Source organism: Otolemur garnettii, unplaced genomic scaffold (assembly GCF_000181295.1).
Source record: "Otolemur garnettii isolate 467f Iridium unplaced genomic scaffold, OtoGar3 scaffold00017, whole genome shotgun sequence".
In the NCBI taxonomy this organism is placed as follows: Eukaryota; Metazoa; Chordata; class Mammalia; order Primates; family Galagidae; genus Otolemur; species Otolemur garnettii.
The window spans coordinates 15,887,776-15,904,908 of NW_003852412.1; the positions used below are offsets into that span (position 1 = coordinate 15,887,776).

The 17,133-nt window shown below is 37.7% G+C and overlaps 1 protein-coding gene across 1 annotated transcript in view; it reads left to right on the forward strand.

The window, feature by feature from the left end:
* The first annotated feature begins 271 nt into the window (after positions 1-271).
* Positions 272-17,133, forward strand: part of ATG10 (autophagy related 10) — a 262,904-nt gene continuing 246,042 nt past the window's right edge. The window contains exons 1-2 of the mRNA XM_003786018.3: positions 272-320; positions 11,272-11,391. Of these exons, the coding sequence (XP_003786066.1) occupies positions 11,284-11,391 (108 nt within the window). The 5' untranslated portion in view covers positions 272-320; positions 11,272-11,283. The remainder of the gene's footprint in view (positions 321-11,271; positions 11,392-17,133) is intronic.

A 17,133-nucleotide genomic window follows, 5' to 3' on the forward strand; every position in this document is an offset into this window, starting at 1 on the left:
CAGAGCGCGCCGCGGAAGACGTCACCTGCCTGCGCTAGGCGGCTCCACGGTGCGCGGGAAAGCGCAGTGCGCATGCTCGCAGGCGGCGGCGGCGGCGGAAGGAGGGGCGGTCGCTCGTGGTGGGCCTCGGAGCGCCCCGGCTCCGCTCCTCTGCCGCCGTCGCTGCCCTAGTGGCCCCAGTCGCTGTCCCCTCAGGGCGCTGGCGCGGCGCTAGCCTCGCGGTGCCCGGGCGCCTCTCCCCGCTCCCCTCCCCGGCCCCGGGTCCCGTCGCCCCGCCCCCGCCGGGCCGGGCTGCGGGGTCAGGGGCCAAGCGGAGCGGGGTGAGTATTCCCACAGCGCGGGCCGGTCGTCGCCTGCCGGGCCTGCTTCCCGCACCGGCCTCACCCCTCTTCTCGGACAGGGAGGAAGCGCGGGCGCGGGTGGCCGGGAAATAGCCCACGTCCAAACAAAAGGCCGAGAAGCGGGGCTCCCGCCTGGGAGCTGCAAGCCCTGTGCTGGCAGCTGCGCCGGGAAGGGCGAGGGCGCGGCGTCTCTCTGCCCCGGGGCTCGGGCTCATGTAGCGCGCACCCGCTGGTGTCCTCAGAGCTCTTGGGACACAACCCAAAGGCCTCGCCCTCGACGTGGGTAGTCACTCCCTCGTGTTTAAACTCTGCAAATGGATAGCAAGTCTTTTGTCCGTATAACGTTAAAACAAAGGATATTACTGGCGATTCCAGTGACCGATTTCCAAGTAACTTGAAGGGGCTTCAGATTCATGAAGTAGGAGGAAAAACTTGCTATTTATAGCCTGCAGTTTTTTTTTTTTAAACCTTCCAAATAACCTATAAGGTCATGAATAGGCAGCACAGAGGCAGGAGGGTGATAAAGGAATAGTTAACTGATTTATAGAAACACTTTCATTGGTGGTAGAAACTACAAAAATCTTGGAAAGAAGACAAAAGGATGGCTACGTGTCCTTTCAAAGTCAAAATGGAGCCTTACCTAACAGGCCCACATGAGGATGTTTTGATTAACTAGGGGACTATATTTTGTTGGATGTAATATTGATTAGAACAATATTTCTAATCAATATTTGTATTTACATCTTTTTGACAGATCAGCACGGAAATGATTTCTGATTGGGAGAAAAAAAATAAGAGTACTCCTAAAGGTTGTGGAATTTTTTTCTTTTGCCTGATACAATTTTAACTGCAATTTACAAGACTTTAATTTTAATTTCTCAATACTTAATGTTTATTTTGAATTTTTATCTTTTTTCCTATCTTTATATCATTTTTTTCTTAAGTGTTTATGCTCAGTTTCCTAAAGGCTTTTGAACATTTACCGTGTAGCTTGCTCCCTTATTGTGAGTTCAATAAATCTTTGCCATAGGCTCTCTTTGTTTGAATCAGATTTGTAACTTTTATAATTGGATAATGATTTCCACTCTTTATTGGGAAAAGCTTAATTTTATGCTTTTTAGGATGGAAAAAGATAGGCCTGTGTAGTAAGTACTCAAATACATCAGAGGACCTCAAGTACAATTCTTTCTCATTGCTTCTGAAGGGTCTGTGACCAAACAGAGGGAACTTTAGAAAATGAAAACCTTGGCCAGAAAATAAATATTGAGTATCAAGAAATTAACATCAAAGTCTTGTAAATTACGGAATTAACATTGTTACTGATATTGTACATTGAAGAAACTAGGGGAAATAGTGATTCTAAACTAGATACAGTTGGAGGTGGAAGTTACAAGATTGCTTCCCCTGTCCCTTATTTAATATGGTTAATAAAGATTTTGTTATGTCATGGATCCATCATGTTAGGTAGAATGTAGTGGGACAAACCCTACCTTGACAGTAAATTTATGAGAAAGGTGAGCAACCCCTTAGAAAAAAGAAGAGGGTAAAGCTTGAGTAAGAAGATCGCCCAGGACTTCAGATTAGATCGTTATATTTGCAGCTTGAAGATGTGTTTGGGACCCAGGAGGTTGTGTTTGAATCATAAATACAGTCAGGGAACCATAAAAAAAAGAAAAGAAAAAGTAGAAATTATTTGGTGATGATCCATGGCAAAAAAAAATGTTTGCAAGGGTGCCTCTGGCACTTCCCTCCCCCAAGGCTCTATCCCTGCTGGGTTTAAAACATTTGGAATGCCGGGTAATGGAGAACACGCCCTCCCAAAGGCATCTCCATTAGGAAAAAATTGCTGAAAACCGTGCAGAATCAGAGGCTTCTCCAAATGTTCAGTGTGGCACCCCAAACCTTGAAGCGCTTGATGGGATATAGGATCCAAGAACAGTACTTACTAATAGGAGTTTAGCTTTGGAGTCAGAGTTATCTCATACCACTGCCATCTAATATTGTGCTGAGGATAGCTTTTTGTTGTCTCTTAGGAGCTCAAACCCTACAGTGGTTTCCTTTTGCCCACTGATGTAAGTGGAATATCCTTTAATGTTTAATATTTATATTATTTTTAAGAGAGAGTCTCACTATGTTGCCCAGGCTGGAGTGCTGTGGCTATTCACGAGCCTGTGTTTAGCACAATGAAGTCTCAAACTCCTGGCCCTAAGCTGTCTTCCTGCCTCAGCTTTCCAAGTAGCTCTGGGACTAATGGCTCCTGACCCCATGTCCAGATTTCTTGGAATTTGAAGCCTTGTTCTCGGCCACCAGCTTTTCCTGTATTTTTCAATCTATACTTCCTAATCAAGTTTTTTACCCACCTGCTATGCCTCATTTCAACTTGGTGCTAGGTTCACTCCCATCCTCTGTCCCCTTTCCTGTTCTATCTCTTCCTTTCTATATCCTCTTACAATTCAAGGATTAGCTGAATTAGCTCCTGTAGGGAACAGACTGTGGATTCCACACTGTCTTAGGTAAAATTGCCACACTTAGCAGCTGTGTTACCTTGGATGAGTTACTTGTCTCTCTGTCCCAATTTCCTCGTCTATAAAGTAGAGAAAATCATTGTAATTATACCTCATAGTATTATCATGAGGATTTAAGTTACACAATTCTATATAAAAAGGACTCAATACTGCTATTTTAATTATTATTTTGATCCATACTAATTCTTAAAACAGTGGTCATTCTCAAAACATTGAGTTTTTTACTATCTTTATTCTCTAATTTCTTTTCACTTTGAGTCTTAAAGATTTGATTACTTTGAGGAGAATGTATATTCTGAAAAAAATTGATTGCAAACTGTTAAAAGGAAAGACCATGTATTATACTTCTTTTTAAAAGTCTCTCAAACCTCTCAGGATGATTCTAGGGGCTCAGCATACTATGTAGGTATGTTTTTCTCCTATCGCTACTTAGTTTTCTTTCTTTCTTTCTTTTTTTTATCTTTTATTTCTGTTGCATATAGATTTAAATTTGATCCTATTTTGTTCCAAAAGTATTTGGGGTAGCTTATAAACTATATGTTATATACAGATAACATGTAAAATAAAGATAAATTAACCACATATGAAGCTTAAAAATGAAAGATGAGATTAGAATAATTCATGTTGGAATATATACTGTGAAAAAAGTTGCACAGTTGTTAAAGGTAGGCCACAAAGTTCTGAGCTTCAATGATTGTCAAAGGAAAGAAGGAAACATACCACTTCCTCACCAAAAACACTGCTTCCTGTGTTAAAATAATTAATTGGGTGGCCATTGCCTGGTGAGACTTCAGTGGCCCTGGGTTCCTGCATAAGCAAACTTAAACCTAACTGAGTGTAAATGGTCATATTCTAGGAAAAAGAAACTTAAGCTTAACCAATGAGAAACCAGAAACTAACTGTGGACTTTCTCCTGGGATGATCCAAATGAGGCCTACTGTCCTACTTTATCCAGTCAAACAGTTGTCTTTGCCTCGCATGTCTGTTCACTCTACAAAAGCTTTCTCCTTGTGCCCCTTTCTCAGAGCCTCAATCTGCTTACATTCTAGAGCTGTCCAGTTCATTAAATCACTGTTTAAATGAACTTTTACATTTTAATGTGCCTTAGTTTGTCTTTTAGCACTTGGAAATTTAGTAAGTGAAATGCTGGTTGTGATTGCAGACAAGAAAGGGTACTTTGAGAAGCCCTAAATTCTCCAGACTTTGTTAATCCCAAATCTACTTACTAGCATTTCACCAAAGGGGGGCTTTACTAGCATTTTTATGGATAACTTTTCATTGTGTGGGATTATCCTGAATGTAGTAGGGCATTTATTATACTTGGTTCCTTAGCACTCAATGGCTGTATTAAAACTGTTACTCTTTTTATTTTTGACAATGCAGTACAATTCTAAAAACCCCATTGGTCCCCCCTAAAGTCTGAAACAATTGGACCTTATTTGCCCATACTCCATTTCAGCAGGGCTATGTGTATCCACTGCTATTTAAAAAAAAAAATCTTGCACTGTTTTTGGGCCCTGTCTGCAGGATCTCTACTCTTTTTTTGGAGTGCCTTTATCACCACCTGCTAGGCCCTTATTCAAATTTCAAAAATAAGTTCTTCAAGAATTGAATTCATGTCTTCAGAACTCCTTCTTTTGAAGTCTTCTCTGATTTTTCCAGGAAAAGTTTGACATTCCTTCCTAGGAGGATACACATATCAAGTCTAGGGTGTTGTAGGTGGTGAATGAATGAATGAAAAACTTGTGGAAGTAAGAAGGCTTAATAATCTAAACTCTGAAAAAAGACTTGTGCGTACACACCAAAAATAAATAAAAAATGTAAAGAGAATGTCTTTTGCATTACAAAAAATGCCTACTTACTTTTTTCCCCAAGAAACATAATGGCACATGGCCATATTTTAAAGACACGTTGCTCTGTCATCTATATTCAGACTGGCACTGAGTCTAGCTTCTGATAGCATGCTGATTTTTTCAGTACCTTCTTATTTGTTGGATATTTTTGGCCAAGGTCATACCCTATTAGTTCCTAGTTCTGGGCTAATTAGCATATGTGCTGACTAGAGTTTGTTCTACTAGTCCCCGCTATTCAAAGGCAGCAAAAGAATTTGAGCTGGTGGATCAGCTTCAGTCATCCCCAGTGGTGGAACAGTTTCCCCAATGTACTTGTAGATAGTCTTGTTTTATATAAAAAAAACTTTTATAAAAAGTAATGATATTAGTGCCATAAAGATTAAGTGTCATTTAAATCTGTTTGAGAGGGAAAAGATCCAGTTGGTATAGGAGTTTGAGTCCAGCCTGGGCACCATGGCAAGACCCTGTCTCTTAAAAAAAAAAAAAAAAAAGATCCAATTGGTGAATAGGCTTGAAAGTTGAATTGAGGGAAGGTACTATGTACTACGAAGAGGTAGAGATATGTAGCATACGGTCATTTAATTTTTGAATTTTTCTTTTGTTCATTACAAATTTATTATTTATGGTATGCCTGTTCCTGATTTTAAGATACAAAGTAAAAGTCAGAAGTCCTGAGACATTATAGACAGTGCTCTGTCATCTTCTGGCATTCCTAGTTGTGGGAGGAGATGGCCAATGCTATCCTGAGTTTTGTTCCTTTGTAGGTAAACTAGTTGTTTGTTTGTTTGTTTGTTTGTTTGCCTGGATCTTGGTTTCTTCTTTTTTCTTTCTGTTCTTCCAATGAAGATATTTTATTAGGCCATGTTTAGGCATAGGTTTCTTTCCAACAGTTTTCTTCAGAAACAGTGAATCCTTTCAATTTATGAGTAAATCTAATTAATCTTTTTTGTTTTTTTCCACCTTAGGAAAATTTTTTCAATTGTACATTCAGTTATGATTTCATTCCAGAAACAGTGGTTATTTCTAGGCTGGATGGTGTTCTTTGTCCTTCCTTTCAATCAGTATGCACCATTCCCACTTGGTCCTTTTTCTTCTGTGTCTTTGGAGCGCATCTCATGTGTACACACTGAAATACTGACTTGATTTTTTTCCCAGTTTCTGTTCATTTCTCTGTTCCCTCTAATGTAGAATTTAAATTTCTACTATTATGTTTGAATTTCTTTCCAGTTTCCTTTTTAATCTCAGCTGTTTTTTCTTTCCTCATCTCTTTCTGTTAGAGGCTTTGTTTCCTTTTTCTTTTTCTTATTCAATTGGGAACATAGTGTAGATAATTTTGCAGTTTTTTTCTCTGATTCCCAGTGCTAAGTCCATTACAAAAAAAAAAAAGGCAAGCTTTCCCTCTGCCTCTTTATGGCAGTGCTCGTCTTTTCTTAGGCTAGAGCTTCCCATTGGTCTGGGGTTTGTGGTTGTGTTGATGTTTGTTTGTTTGTTTTTTGTAGAGACAGAGTTTCACTTTATTGCCCTTAGTAGAGTGCTGTGGCATCACAGCTCACAGCAACCTCCAACTTCCGGGCTTAAGTGATTCTCTTTCCTCAGCCTCCCAAGCAGCTGGGACTACAGGCGCCTGCCACAGTGCCTGGCTATTTTTTGGTTGCAGTTTGGCTGGTTTTGAATCGGCCACCCTTGGTATATGGGGCCGGCGCCCTACTCGCTGAGCCACAGGCACCGCCCGTGTTGATATTTTTAGTTTACTTACCTTGACAGAGACAGACTTGTGTAGGTATGGTGTTAACTGGTCAGAGTGAGCAAGCAGTCTTTCATCTCCCTCATTTTAAGTGCTGGAGGAATCTTTCACAATTCTAGGTTGGAGAGCAGTTGGAAGGGTATAATCAAATTTATGAAGAATAGGTGTTTTTCTTAAAGGAAAGGGAGAGGTCTTCCTTTCTTATTGTTTAATCTTTTGGTCCTGAATGAGGGGAGTATTTTTGTGTGATCTGAAGGAATTTGGGGGGTATTGGTGGTCGCACTGCCATTCTGAGGGCTCCTTCTGTTCTGCAGGTACCCATCACTCATTGTGTAGTGTTCAGTGTCCCACTGGCCACTCATCTTGCATTACTGGCAGGGGCCTGCCTTGAAAGAGAATTACCAACGGGTGCTACAAGCCAGTAGGGGAAGGCGGCTCACGACTCAGGATCTGTTTCTTTGAAGGGGATACAGAATAGGGGAGAGTGAAATGCCTTCTTACCCTTTTCCTAACTGGACCTGGTGCTGCAGAAGTCAGAACAAGCACTAGCTACCAGTAGAGATCCCTCATTTCTATTCCAAGTGTAATGTTGCCTTCTGTTTAAACTTTAATTTGGGATATATATTTCAATGGGAAGGGAAGGAGGGAGAACTGAGCCCAGCTGGTCAGCTGCTGTCATGACTGATCTGACATCCTCTCTTGATGCTTCTCAATGCTATATATTGGTTTGCCCAGGGCCATGCCTTCTGTGCCCCACTAAGGCTGCCAAATGCCTTGAGATTCAGATCTTTCACCAACTCTTTTAAAATGATTCGTCTATTGTCTCAGTTTTCTACCATGATTTCTCATCAAAAATATCCCTGTCTGTAATTAAAAGTGCTCATTTTGAAGGGTTCAGAATCAGATAATCTTTTTGGCCAGGGCCTAAAATTTCACATTTAAATTTTCACCCTGGGTTCTTCCTTGCTGTCTAAAACTTGAGGACCACTGTCCAAGGACCTTGGTAGGTAAGTGATTAATAAATTCAAGCCAAATTGCCATAAAGGTAACAGGGTGACATTTGTATCTCCTAGCTAGTTATTGCATGTTTTTTAAGGAAAGAGTCTATATTTAGGGTTATAAATAATGTGAAATTGTTGCTAGGAGGAACAAGTATAGTGGAAGCAGCCTACTTTTATTAGCGCAAACTGATTTTTAATGTTTAAATATATGCAGAGCATGTTCTATGGTAATCACATTTTTGTAAATGATCTTAAGTTCCAGGAAATTTAGTTATGTTTCTCATAGTGTTTTAGTCTCATTATGACTCTGACACACATTGATTTATAGATTCCTCAAAAGAAATGTCTCTGACCAAAAAAACCACAAAAAAATTAGTTCCATACACATTATATTAAAAACCACATAAAAATGTGGAGAGTGGTAGCAAAAAAAAATTGTTTTTAATTAAAAAAGATCATTTGAACAATCATTATACACAGTGTTAGAATTCACTGGGGCTGCTTTTCTGAAAAGATAGATTTGAGCAGTAGCAGAATAAGCTTCCTCACCCTGACTAGTCTGAGAGCTAACTTATAGTTTGGAAAGACTTCTTTCACTTGGTGAGGAAAATTATTCTGTATTTGCAATCTTTAGCCTCTGCTGAAGACATTAAAAAAAGGTTTTGATTGAACATTAAAAAAAAAAAATCAAACAGATGTTGAGCCAGAGTAATACTCAAGCAAAATAGATGTATTAACAACTTATACTTTATGACACACAGAGCTTTAACTCATTTCTGACTTCAATTTATAATTAGAAATGAGAGGTTCATTGTTTAGGATGAGATGAGAATTGAAATTCATCTTTTTACCCAGAGTTCACCTATGTTCTATTGTGACTTCTAGCCTGAATTTAGTTTAAAATAACTTATTGTCTGGAAACATAGGCAGTTCACAGGTCTAAGGTTTTTCATTTGCAAAATAAGGATCATTCTTGCCATTATTGCTTAATAATCCACAGTTGTGGTTATTTCTGTTTTTGACCGTATTTTCAGCCATCTCATAATAGAGAGTTCTGAGATTCTAATTTCTTCCTCTACTAAGGAATGGACCTGCTAGAGGACCAGAGAGTATTACAACTTGAAAAGTGCATATAAAAATGTTGATTGAATTATATTTACATTTCTGAGCTGAAATATTCTTGAGCAAAGAAACAATAATTATTCCATGATATTTCATTATGGTACATTATGATGATTCAAGTTGAGATGGATATCTTTTTAATATAGTATAGTTCCTAATTTTGTAATCAAGCTATAAGTGTTTGTATTATTGGATGTAACATCCTTCAGCAAAGCCTAGTCCTTAGATAATTTGAAAAGTATTCAACCAAATATTAATTAGTGTTTTCATGTTCAATCATCTTGCTAGTAGCACAGTACTGTTAATTAGATAAGCTATGGCTATTGAGGGAAATTTTATGTTTCCAGTAGCATTTTCAATAGTTCAGTAAACCTCAAGTAACTGGAGGGCTTAGGGAATGAAGAGTTTTTACTTAGTTTAATTTTGTTATTAAGTAAGAATTTGTTATAATTTTAAAAATATTTCTTAATATGTTAGTATTCTTTATGAATTAAAGTAAATATTAAAAATTTAGTATCTGTCTCTTGGAGTTACATTAGGATCATCATACAGTTGGAAAAACTATTTATCTGGTTGCTCCATTTCAGTTTTCTCTTCCTATTCTATTTCTGCATTCTCTCTCTGAGTGATGAAGTCAGTTCTGTTACTATCTATTTAATACTCATTTAGAACAACATTTCTAACTCAGATTTCTTTTTGAGTTCAAGACTCCCCTCAAAATACCTGCTTGATCCTTTTACGTGGGTGTTTCAACCTCAAACTCAATATGGCCAAACCAATCCCATTTCTTACCTGAAATCTATTCTTCCGGGAGCTCTGTCTCAGTCAGTGTACCACCACCTGTAAAGGTAGAAAGCTGGGAATCTGTTTAAATCTTTCTCTCACCTGGGTCTCATTCCTTACCAGTCTTTTCAGTTGCATTGTCCATACCTAGTTCAACAGCAGCTTGTTTTTCTTACAGAGAAAACGAAGTCTTTGAGTCTTTCCAAGACATTCAATCACAGGAATAACAGTACTCTTTCTTTTTTTGCTTATATTTTATTGGTTTGGTTTGTTTAACATTTAATTCAAGTATATATTTATGATGCAAGGGTCTGGTTTGTAAATGTACAGTGAACCTATAGAACGGAGGTGCTTCATGGGCAACTTGCTGTAGATGTCAGTGTTTTATAGAAGAACTGGACATTGTGTCTATCAACCTAGCAAGTTGGTTGCACGGAGGTGGGTAAAGAGAGTTTCCACTGTAATTATTTTGTATTGTTTATCTTCTTTTGTTAGAATATGAGCTCTTACAAGGCAAGGACTACATATTTTTTCATTTTTGTAATTTTCCCCATGCACAGTGCCTACTACTTAATAGATATCCATATGTATTTGTTGGATAACTGAACAGATTCTTTTATAGCTTATACTAAATTTGAATAACCAAGAATAGCATTGGTTTGGGAATCAGTATAGACAGATCATTGGTCCTGGAGACAAATGAGAGTTTGAGTCCTTTCTCGTTTGTATTTTTTTGGTATTGTTTATATATATATATATAAACAATATATATATTGTTTATAGAAATATAGAATTTATATTGTTTATAGAAATATAGAATATATATTGTTTATAGAAATATTGTTATAGAAATATATATATATATTTCTATTGTTTATATTCTTGAGCAGATTATGTTCTCATTTTCAACTGAGGAATGGAAATAACATCACCCTGTGGGTTGTGTGAGGATTACATGGGGACATAAAGTGTTGGGTACAGTGTCCACCATAAGCAGTAGTCCTGATGACACTTAACCCTACTGAGGGAATGGGAGGATTCACTTGGTCTGAATTTTCTCATTGAGAGGCCTGAATTACATGATCTATGTGTTTCCTTTCTGCTCTAGAATTTTCTTTCTATAAATAATGTTTCATATTTTGGACACACTTGAATTGAAAACACATAAATATTCATGTTTGTAGATTTGATCAAGTAATTAAAAGGTGATTTATTATAAGATAACCTTATACCTCTAGAAACAATTTGAGGCTTTAGAGCATCATTGGTTAGTGAGTTGAACTTTCTAATAAAGTGTAAAGAATAGCTTTGCCACACTAATTGCTGTTACACTATTAAAATAGGTCCTAAGGTAGGAAGTAGAGAAGGAAGTTCTAAGGAGGTTGTATGGAAGCATTAACTTAGAGGAAGTAGGAAAAATTAAGCTTTCCATACGAAACTTACAGACAAACTAAACTTTTTACTAAATAGACATCCTGCTTAAATATACCAGGATTTTTACTATACTCAACATTAGTATTTATAAAAATACCTGTAATTATAAAAAACTAGATACATATTTGTTACACATCTAGGTTCTGAGTTTTCATGTACATCCTATTTTCATCTGAATAAAAAAATGTGGAAAGAGTGAAAAAATGGAAAAAACAAAAATAGTTTTTGGAGTGGTCCTGAGGTTATTTTTCATTCTACATCCCAAATTATGGTTTACTTAAAGGAGTAAGTCGGGGCAGTGCCTGTGGCTCAAGGAGTAGGGCACTGGCCCCATATGCCAGAGGTGGTGGGTTCAAACCCAGCCCTGGCCAAAACAAAACAAAACAAAACAAGGAGTAAGTCAATTAGCAGAATTTCTTTTGGTATTCATTCTACATTTGATGTTAATACTTAGCTTTTATATTGCAGTTATCACTTAACATGGAAGGAGATGAGTTCTTTGGAGAAAAAGCATTCCAGCATTATTGTGCAGAATTTATTAAACATTCACAACAAATAGGTGATGGCTGGGAATGGAGAACGTCAAAGGTACGAATAGAAAGTTTTGTTTTGTATGTTTTATATTTCAATGAAAGATTTTTTTTTGTTTGTTTTATTTCATTGCTGTGTAAAACCCCAGTAATTGAAACTAAGTTATAAAAACTGGTTTGTTTTTATAAAGGGTTTAAATTGAAGGAATGTTTTAAAACAGATGTCCATTTTATTATTTCAATATATATACTCATTATTAGGCTAATGAAGTATTATTTAGAAAAGTCTTTAGGTGACCTGCTTTAATTTAAGAGATAAGAATTAGCACATTAATTATCTGAATGTAAACAGATGCTTTCTTGGTACTTCAAATCATTTGTTTACACTATTAATTTTCTTAGGAAACTACTTGTTTCTAGAGAGCAAAAAGATAATCTTAAAACCAAACCATAATCAAACAATCACAAATTATGAAATACTGAGGACTGTGTTAATTGGGAATTTCTTAATAATATAAACACATTTCAAAACATTTTTTCCTTTGCTTCTATTTAGTAATAATAATGTAAAAGGGGCCACTGTGGTGGTTCTTGGTTTGTAGTTTCAGCCCTTTGGGAGGCCAAGGTGGGAGGATTACTAGAGGCCAGGTGTTTTCTAGACCAGTCTGGACAACATAGCAAGACCTCATCTCCTGTTACCATTTCAGTGACCTAGCAGAATAGGGGAGGAGAAGATTAAAAAGGGAGCAGGGACTGTATGTCCCTTTGTGTGTAGGGGGAGACAAGGGCAGGGCAGGGGAGGATCTTCAGGACGGAAATTATATCTGTCAGAAGTTTCTTCACTGAGGTTGTAAACTAATGCCCCAAGGACCAGTTTTCAGGATTTGTTTTTATTATTGGTCTGTCTCTAAAAAGGAACTGCTAAGTCTTCTTCTTTGCTGCCACTGGCTGGCTAGTTAGGAAATTTCTCTATCCTTTGTAGTGAGAGTTACACCTCTAATTAAGGACAATTCACTTTCATGTAGGGGATAAGTGCATAGATAGTATCAAAACAAAACAAAGCAACAGCTCAGGCTTCTTTACAGCCTTTGGGCAAGAACTTCAAACTCAAACATCTGTGGATGTCAGGGTGGGAGTGGTAATGTAAGGGGGTTGAGCTGCCAGAGTCAGACAATATGAAGATTGAGTCCAGGGGTCTGTGGCTGACCAGGGAGTGCTTGGCCTGTGGCCAGGTTTGAGACATGGGCTCAAATGTTAAATGTAGATTCAGAGGGAAAAATCTCTGCATTTTTAAATGTTGGCAACTAATTCAAAAGATATTTTTCAGACAGTGAGGACCAAACCAAACACAGCAGTCCGTAGTCACACATAACATTTGGGCAGAGGGGTCCAGTTTCTGACCTCTGGGATTGGATGTGTGCATAGCACAACTCTGGTTTCTCCTCCAGCCCTGCCTCACTGCCTACTGTTGATCTGAACTGGGAAAAGGGGGTCTGAGCAAAGTAAATCCCCATCTTTTGAATTTGGATGTGTTAGTATTTTTTGTCACTTACTTTCTGCAATCCTGGGCTGCTTTTTCGAAAGGAATTGTGAATTGGTCACTTCATTATGTCCTTCAAACTTTCTATCATATTACCTAGTAGCGTAATCTTTTTCTGGAACTTTTTGGAGATAATAGTTATATTATTGCTTTGCCTTTCAGGCCCTAGAAATTTATTTTTGTTTTTTAAATACAAAATTGAAGTGTAATTGGTATAGAATAAACTGAACATTATTTAAAGTGTACGGTTTGATAAGTTGTGATACATCTATACACCTGTGGACTTTTACTACAATCAAGAAAGTGAACATATCCATCACCCCCAAAAGTTTCATTATACCCTGGCTTTAGTTAAAATACCTTTGTCTGCCCTGTCTTGCTTCTGAAGTTAGTTTTAAAGGTAATCTTGTTTATACCTACATCCAGAGGCTTCCTTAAAGAGGATACATATTGTCACTCATACCTTCAGGTTTGTTTCTAGATCACTTTGGCACCATCAGTTTTATTTTTCAATTTTAGAAGAATCCTGACAATATTTAGAGAATCAGGATAATTTTCCTTTATAGAAAGGTAAAATACCACTTTTCAGGCAAACTTGATGAGAAAAAAAGTGTAAGTTAATGAAACATGCAAATTATTTAAAAATTTTGTTTAGTCAAAGCAGTCCTAATTTTTATACCTGGAGCTTTGCAGAATAGGAAGAATACTTCTAAATCAGTATTTTTTCAGTGGGACTGGATGCTACTGACATCTAGTCAATAGAATAATTCTTATCCCATACCTCTGACTTTTCCAAACCCATCAAGAAGGTGGTGTATTCATTGAGAACAATTATATTCCTATATTAAAAATACTGGTTAAGTGCATGAGCTTCACAGTCAGATAGGCCAGGGTTCAAATACCTGCTCTACCATTTACTAGCTAGATTTTAGGCAAGTTACTTAATGTCTCTAGAGTATATTTTCTTTATTCATAAAGTAGGAAAAATAATAATATTCTCCTTATACGGTTGTTGTGTGGATTAAATAATATTTTTCTTTTCTTTTTTTTTTGAGACAGAGTTTAACTCTGTCACCTTGGGGAGAGTGGCACAGTGTCATAGCTCACAGCAACCTCAAACTAATGGGCTTCAGCAATCCTCTTGCTTTAGCCTCTCAAATAGCTAGGGCTACGGGGACCTGCCACAGTACCTGGTTAGTTTTTCTATTTTTAGTGGAAATGGGGGTCTCACTCTTGCTTGAGTTGGTCTCAAACTCCTGAGTTCAGGCCATCCGCCCACCTTGACTTCCCGGAGTGCTAGGATTATAGGTGTAAGACACTGTGCCCAGCCATTAAAAGATACTTTTCATTCAAAGAGTGCAGCACAGTTTCTGGCATGTAGACAGCCACCTTACAGTTATGATTTTTAGTTGGTGGTTTGAATTTTTCTGTGTATGTTTTTGCAGAAGTAATGCTACTAATGAAGTTGCACTTAGGTTCTCAGAAAATTCTGTAAAAGCTTTTTAGCACCAAATATGCCATACTGATTAGTAGTACATTGTTCTGAATTCTCTAGGCCAAGAAGGGAGAGTAGAAGGTGGGGACAGAAGCACAGGAGCCTCAGAAGGAGAATTCTCTCCTGCCCTGTCAAGAGAGGCCTTACCACATGTTCATCCTTTCTTTTGCCCCCATAATCTCCTAGTGCTTCACCTCAGCTGCATCCGCCCTAGCAAAGGGAAGTACAGCTTCTCATCTGAGCAGCCTTCCCACTCTTCTCCCATCCACAGATTGGTGCCATAGTTAAATTAATCCTTAACAAAAAAACCCTTTGATGGTTGGCGCGGTTGCTCACACCTGTAATCCCAGCACTGTGGGAGGCTGAGGAGGGAGAATTGCTTGAGCTCAGAAGTTTGAGACTTGCCTGAGCGAGAGTGAGACCCTCAACTCCTAAAAAAATGAAAAACCTAGCCAGGCACCGCAGTGAGCACCTGTAATCCCAGCGGCTTCCGAAGACTGAGTCAGCGGGATGCCCACAGCTCAAGTCTGAGGTTACAGTGAGCTATGACGCCATTGTACTCTGCTCCAGGCATAGGGTGGAACTCTGTCTCAACAACAAAACAAAACAAAACAAAACAAAACAACAAAAACCTTTGATGAAGTCCCATTTCCCCTTTGCAGTCAATTTGAGCTCTGTCTCATAACAGAATAATATGGAAACTCCATAATAGAATGTCCAGGGTCCCATATTGTGACTTCCTGCTACCTGTCCAGCTTCATTGTCCACTCTAACTCATTTCACTCTCTCTCAAAATTCCTAGAAATGAAGGAAAAACTATTTTGAAAAATAAATAGGTAAATTTTTATCAGGACTAAAAACCAAAAAAGGTATCTTCAAAGGGTAATAAATCTTGATGGACTTCTGAAAGGCAGAAAGCAGATGAGATTGGAGTGAAGAAAGAAATCAGGTCCCCGAAAGCAGGGGTAAGAGGATGTATGTGGTGAGGGCAGAGAAGGACTGGGAGGAAGAAGGGAGTCCGTGCTCCAAGTTCAGAGACTGCAGACCCAAGCACAGTCTAGGTTCCTTACTCTCTGCTTTTGAAAGTTGCTTTGAAGTAAAAATAAATTAACAAGCTTTAAATAAAGCCTTTCCCCACTTATTTTTGGATAATCAGTTTTACTCTCGAGTAAATGTTCAAGGTAATGTTTAAGATTTACTCTTACCATAGCCTTTGCTGTTGCAGAATTCATCCTTTCTTGTATTAGGAAAGAATGGCAGAAGTAAATGTGTAAATTGTTAATGTTCTTAGGATCTCCCTGCAACTACGTGGTCAATGGATGTTTATTATGATGTATCATAAAAATACACAAGCATTGTGGCTCAAAGGAGTGAGGTGCCAGCTCCATGTGCCGGAGGTGGCGGGTTCTTGTTGTTTTAGTTCATGAAGCCTGACATTGCATAAACAAGTTGCTAACTTTCTCTGGACATAGTGCCAAGAATCCCAGGTAGTTTTTGTGCATTCATGGACTCTTAAATATGTGTCTGAAAATTAAATATTGAGATTAATCTGCTTTCTGTTCCTGAGAGCTAAAAAACATTGTATAATGTTAAATTTCACATTGCTTTTAAGATATAACATTTGAGGATTTTTTAAAGAAATTTTACTTGTGCTTTTTAAATGTTCTTTACCTATACAAATGAAAACAGTTGAACACTTTAAGTCCGACAAATCAATTGAAGCAAAAGAGTTGCTACTTTGGGCTGCCTTGTGATTTCTCATCTTGTATTTACTCTAAGTCTTAGCCTTCATAAGTATCATTGTTTTCTGCTCCTTAAAAAAAAGGCAAAATGCACTGAAATAGTTACATAATTACATAAACACTAAAGTACAGATAAAAATGATGACCCATGTGAAAGTGATCTACTGGGAGATAGTGCCACCCTATATATAAACTCAAAACAAACCTTCTGTCATCAGCTGATGAAGGCATGTCTTAATTTGGCATAAGAAAAGCAATTTACATATCTTAATGTAACAATTCATAAACAAATGTTTAGGTTATTTAAAAGTGCAGTGTATAAAAGTTGAGGATTGCTTATAGTTGGATTTTATTTCTGGAATAATTTGTGTTATAGAGAAATTACACAGAGGTGGCAAGGTATAATGATAAAAATGGGTATTCATAAACTGAGACTTTGATAAGACCTAGATAACTAGCCTCAATTCTGCCATGATTGTTAAATACCTACTTTATTCTAAATTTACTATGCTTTAAATTAATTTTGTTATTTAAACTATTTTACTTTACTAAATAAATTTATTTTAATTTAATTTACCTAATTATTTTTTGCTTAACTTTTATACTTTTTCCTCCAAATTACTTAAAAAATTTTATATCCACTTAAATGGATACCAAATCTGCTTCAAATCTTGATGAGACCTCCTTCACCAGTCTATAGTTCCATTGTGAATAGGGTTGCCATTACTAAATTTTTAGTGGTGTGAAAGTCATTGCCTAGGTGTCCTTAATTGATGGCCTATGCTCTAAGACTCCAGGCTACAAGGCCTTTAGTGGTTGCTTTGCAAGGAGCACATCAAAGGGGATATGCATCAGTAGCAAATGGCAATCATGTGCTAAAGGCTAGATTAGGTTTAAAAGTGAAAGTGAAATTTGTAGGCAGAGTACCACAATGGTTAAGACGTTGGCCTTTGGAGTTGTTCAGACCTGGGTTAAATCTTAAGTATGACTTGTATCCTTAGGCAAGTTGTTTTTCTCTTAGAG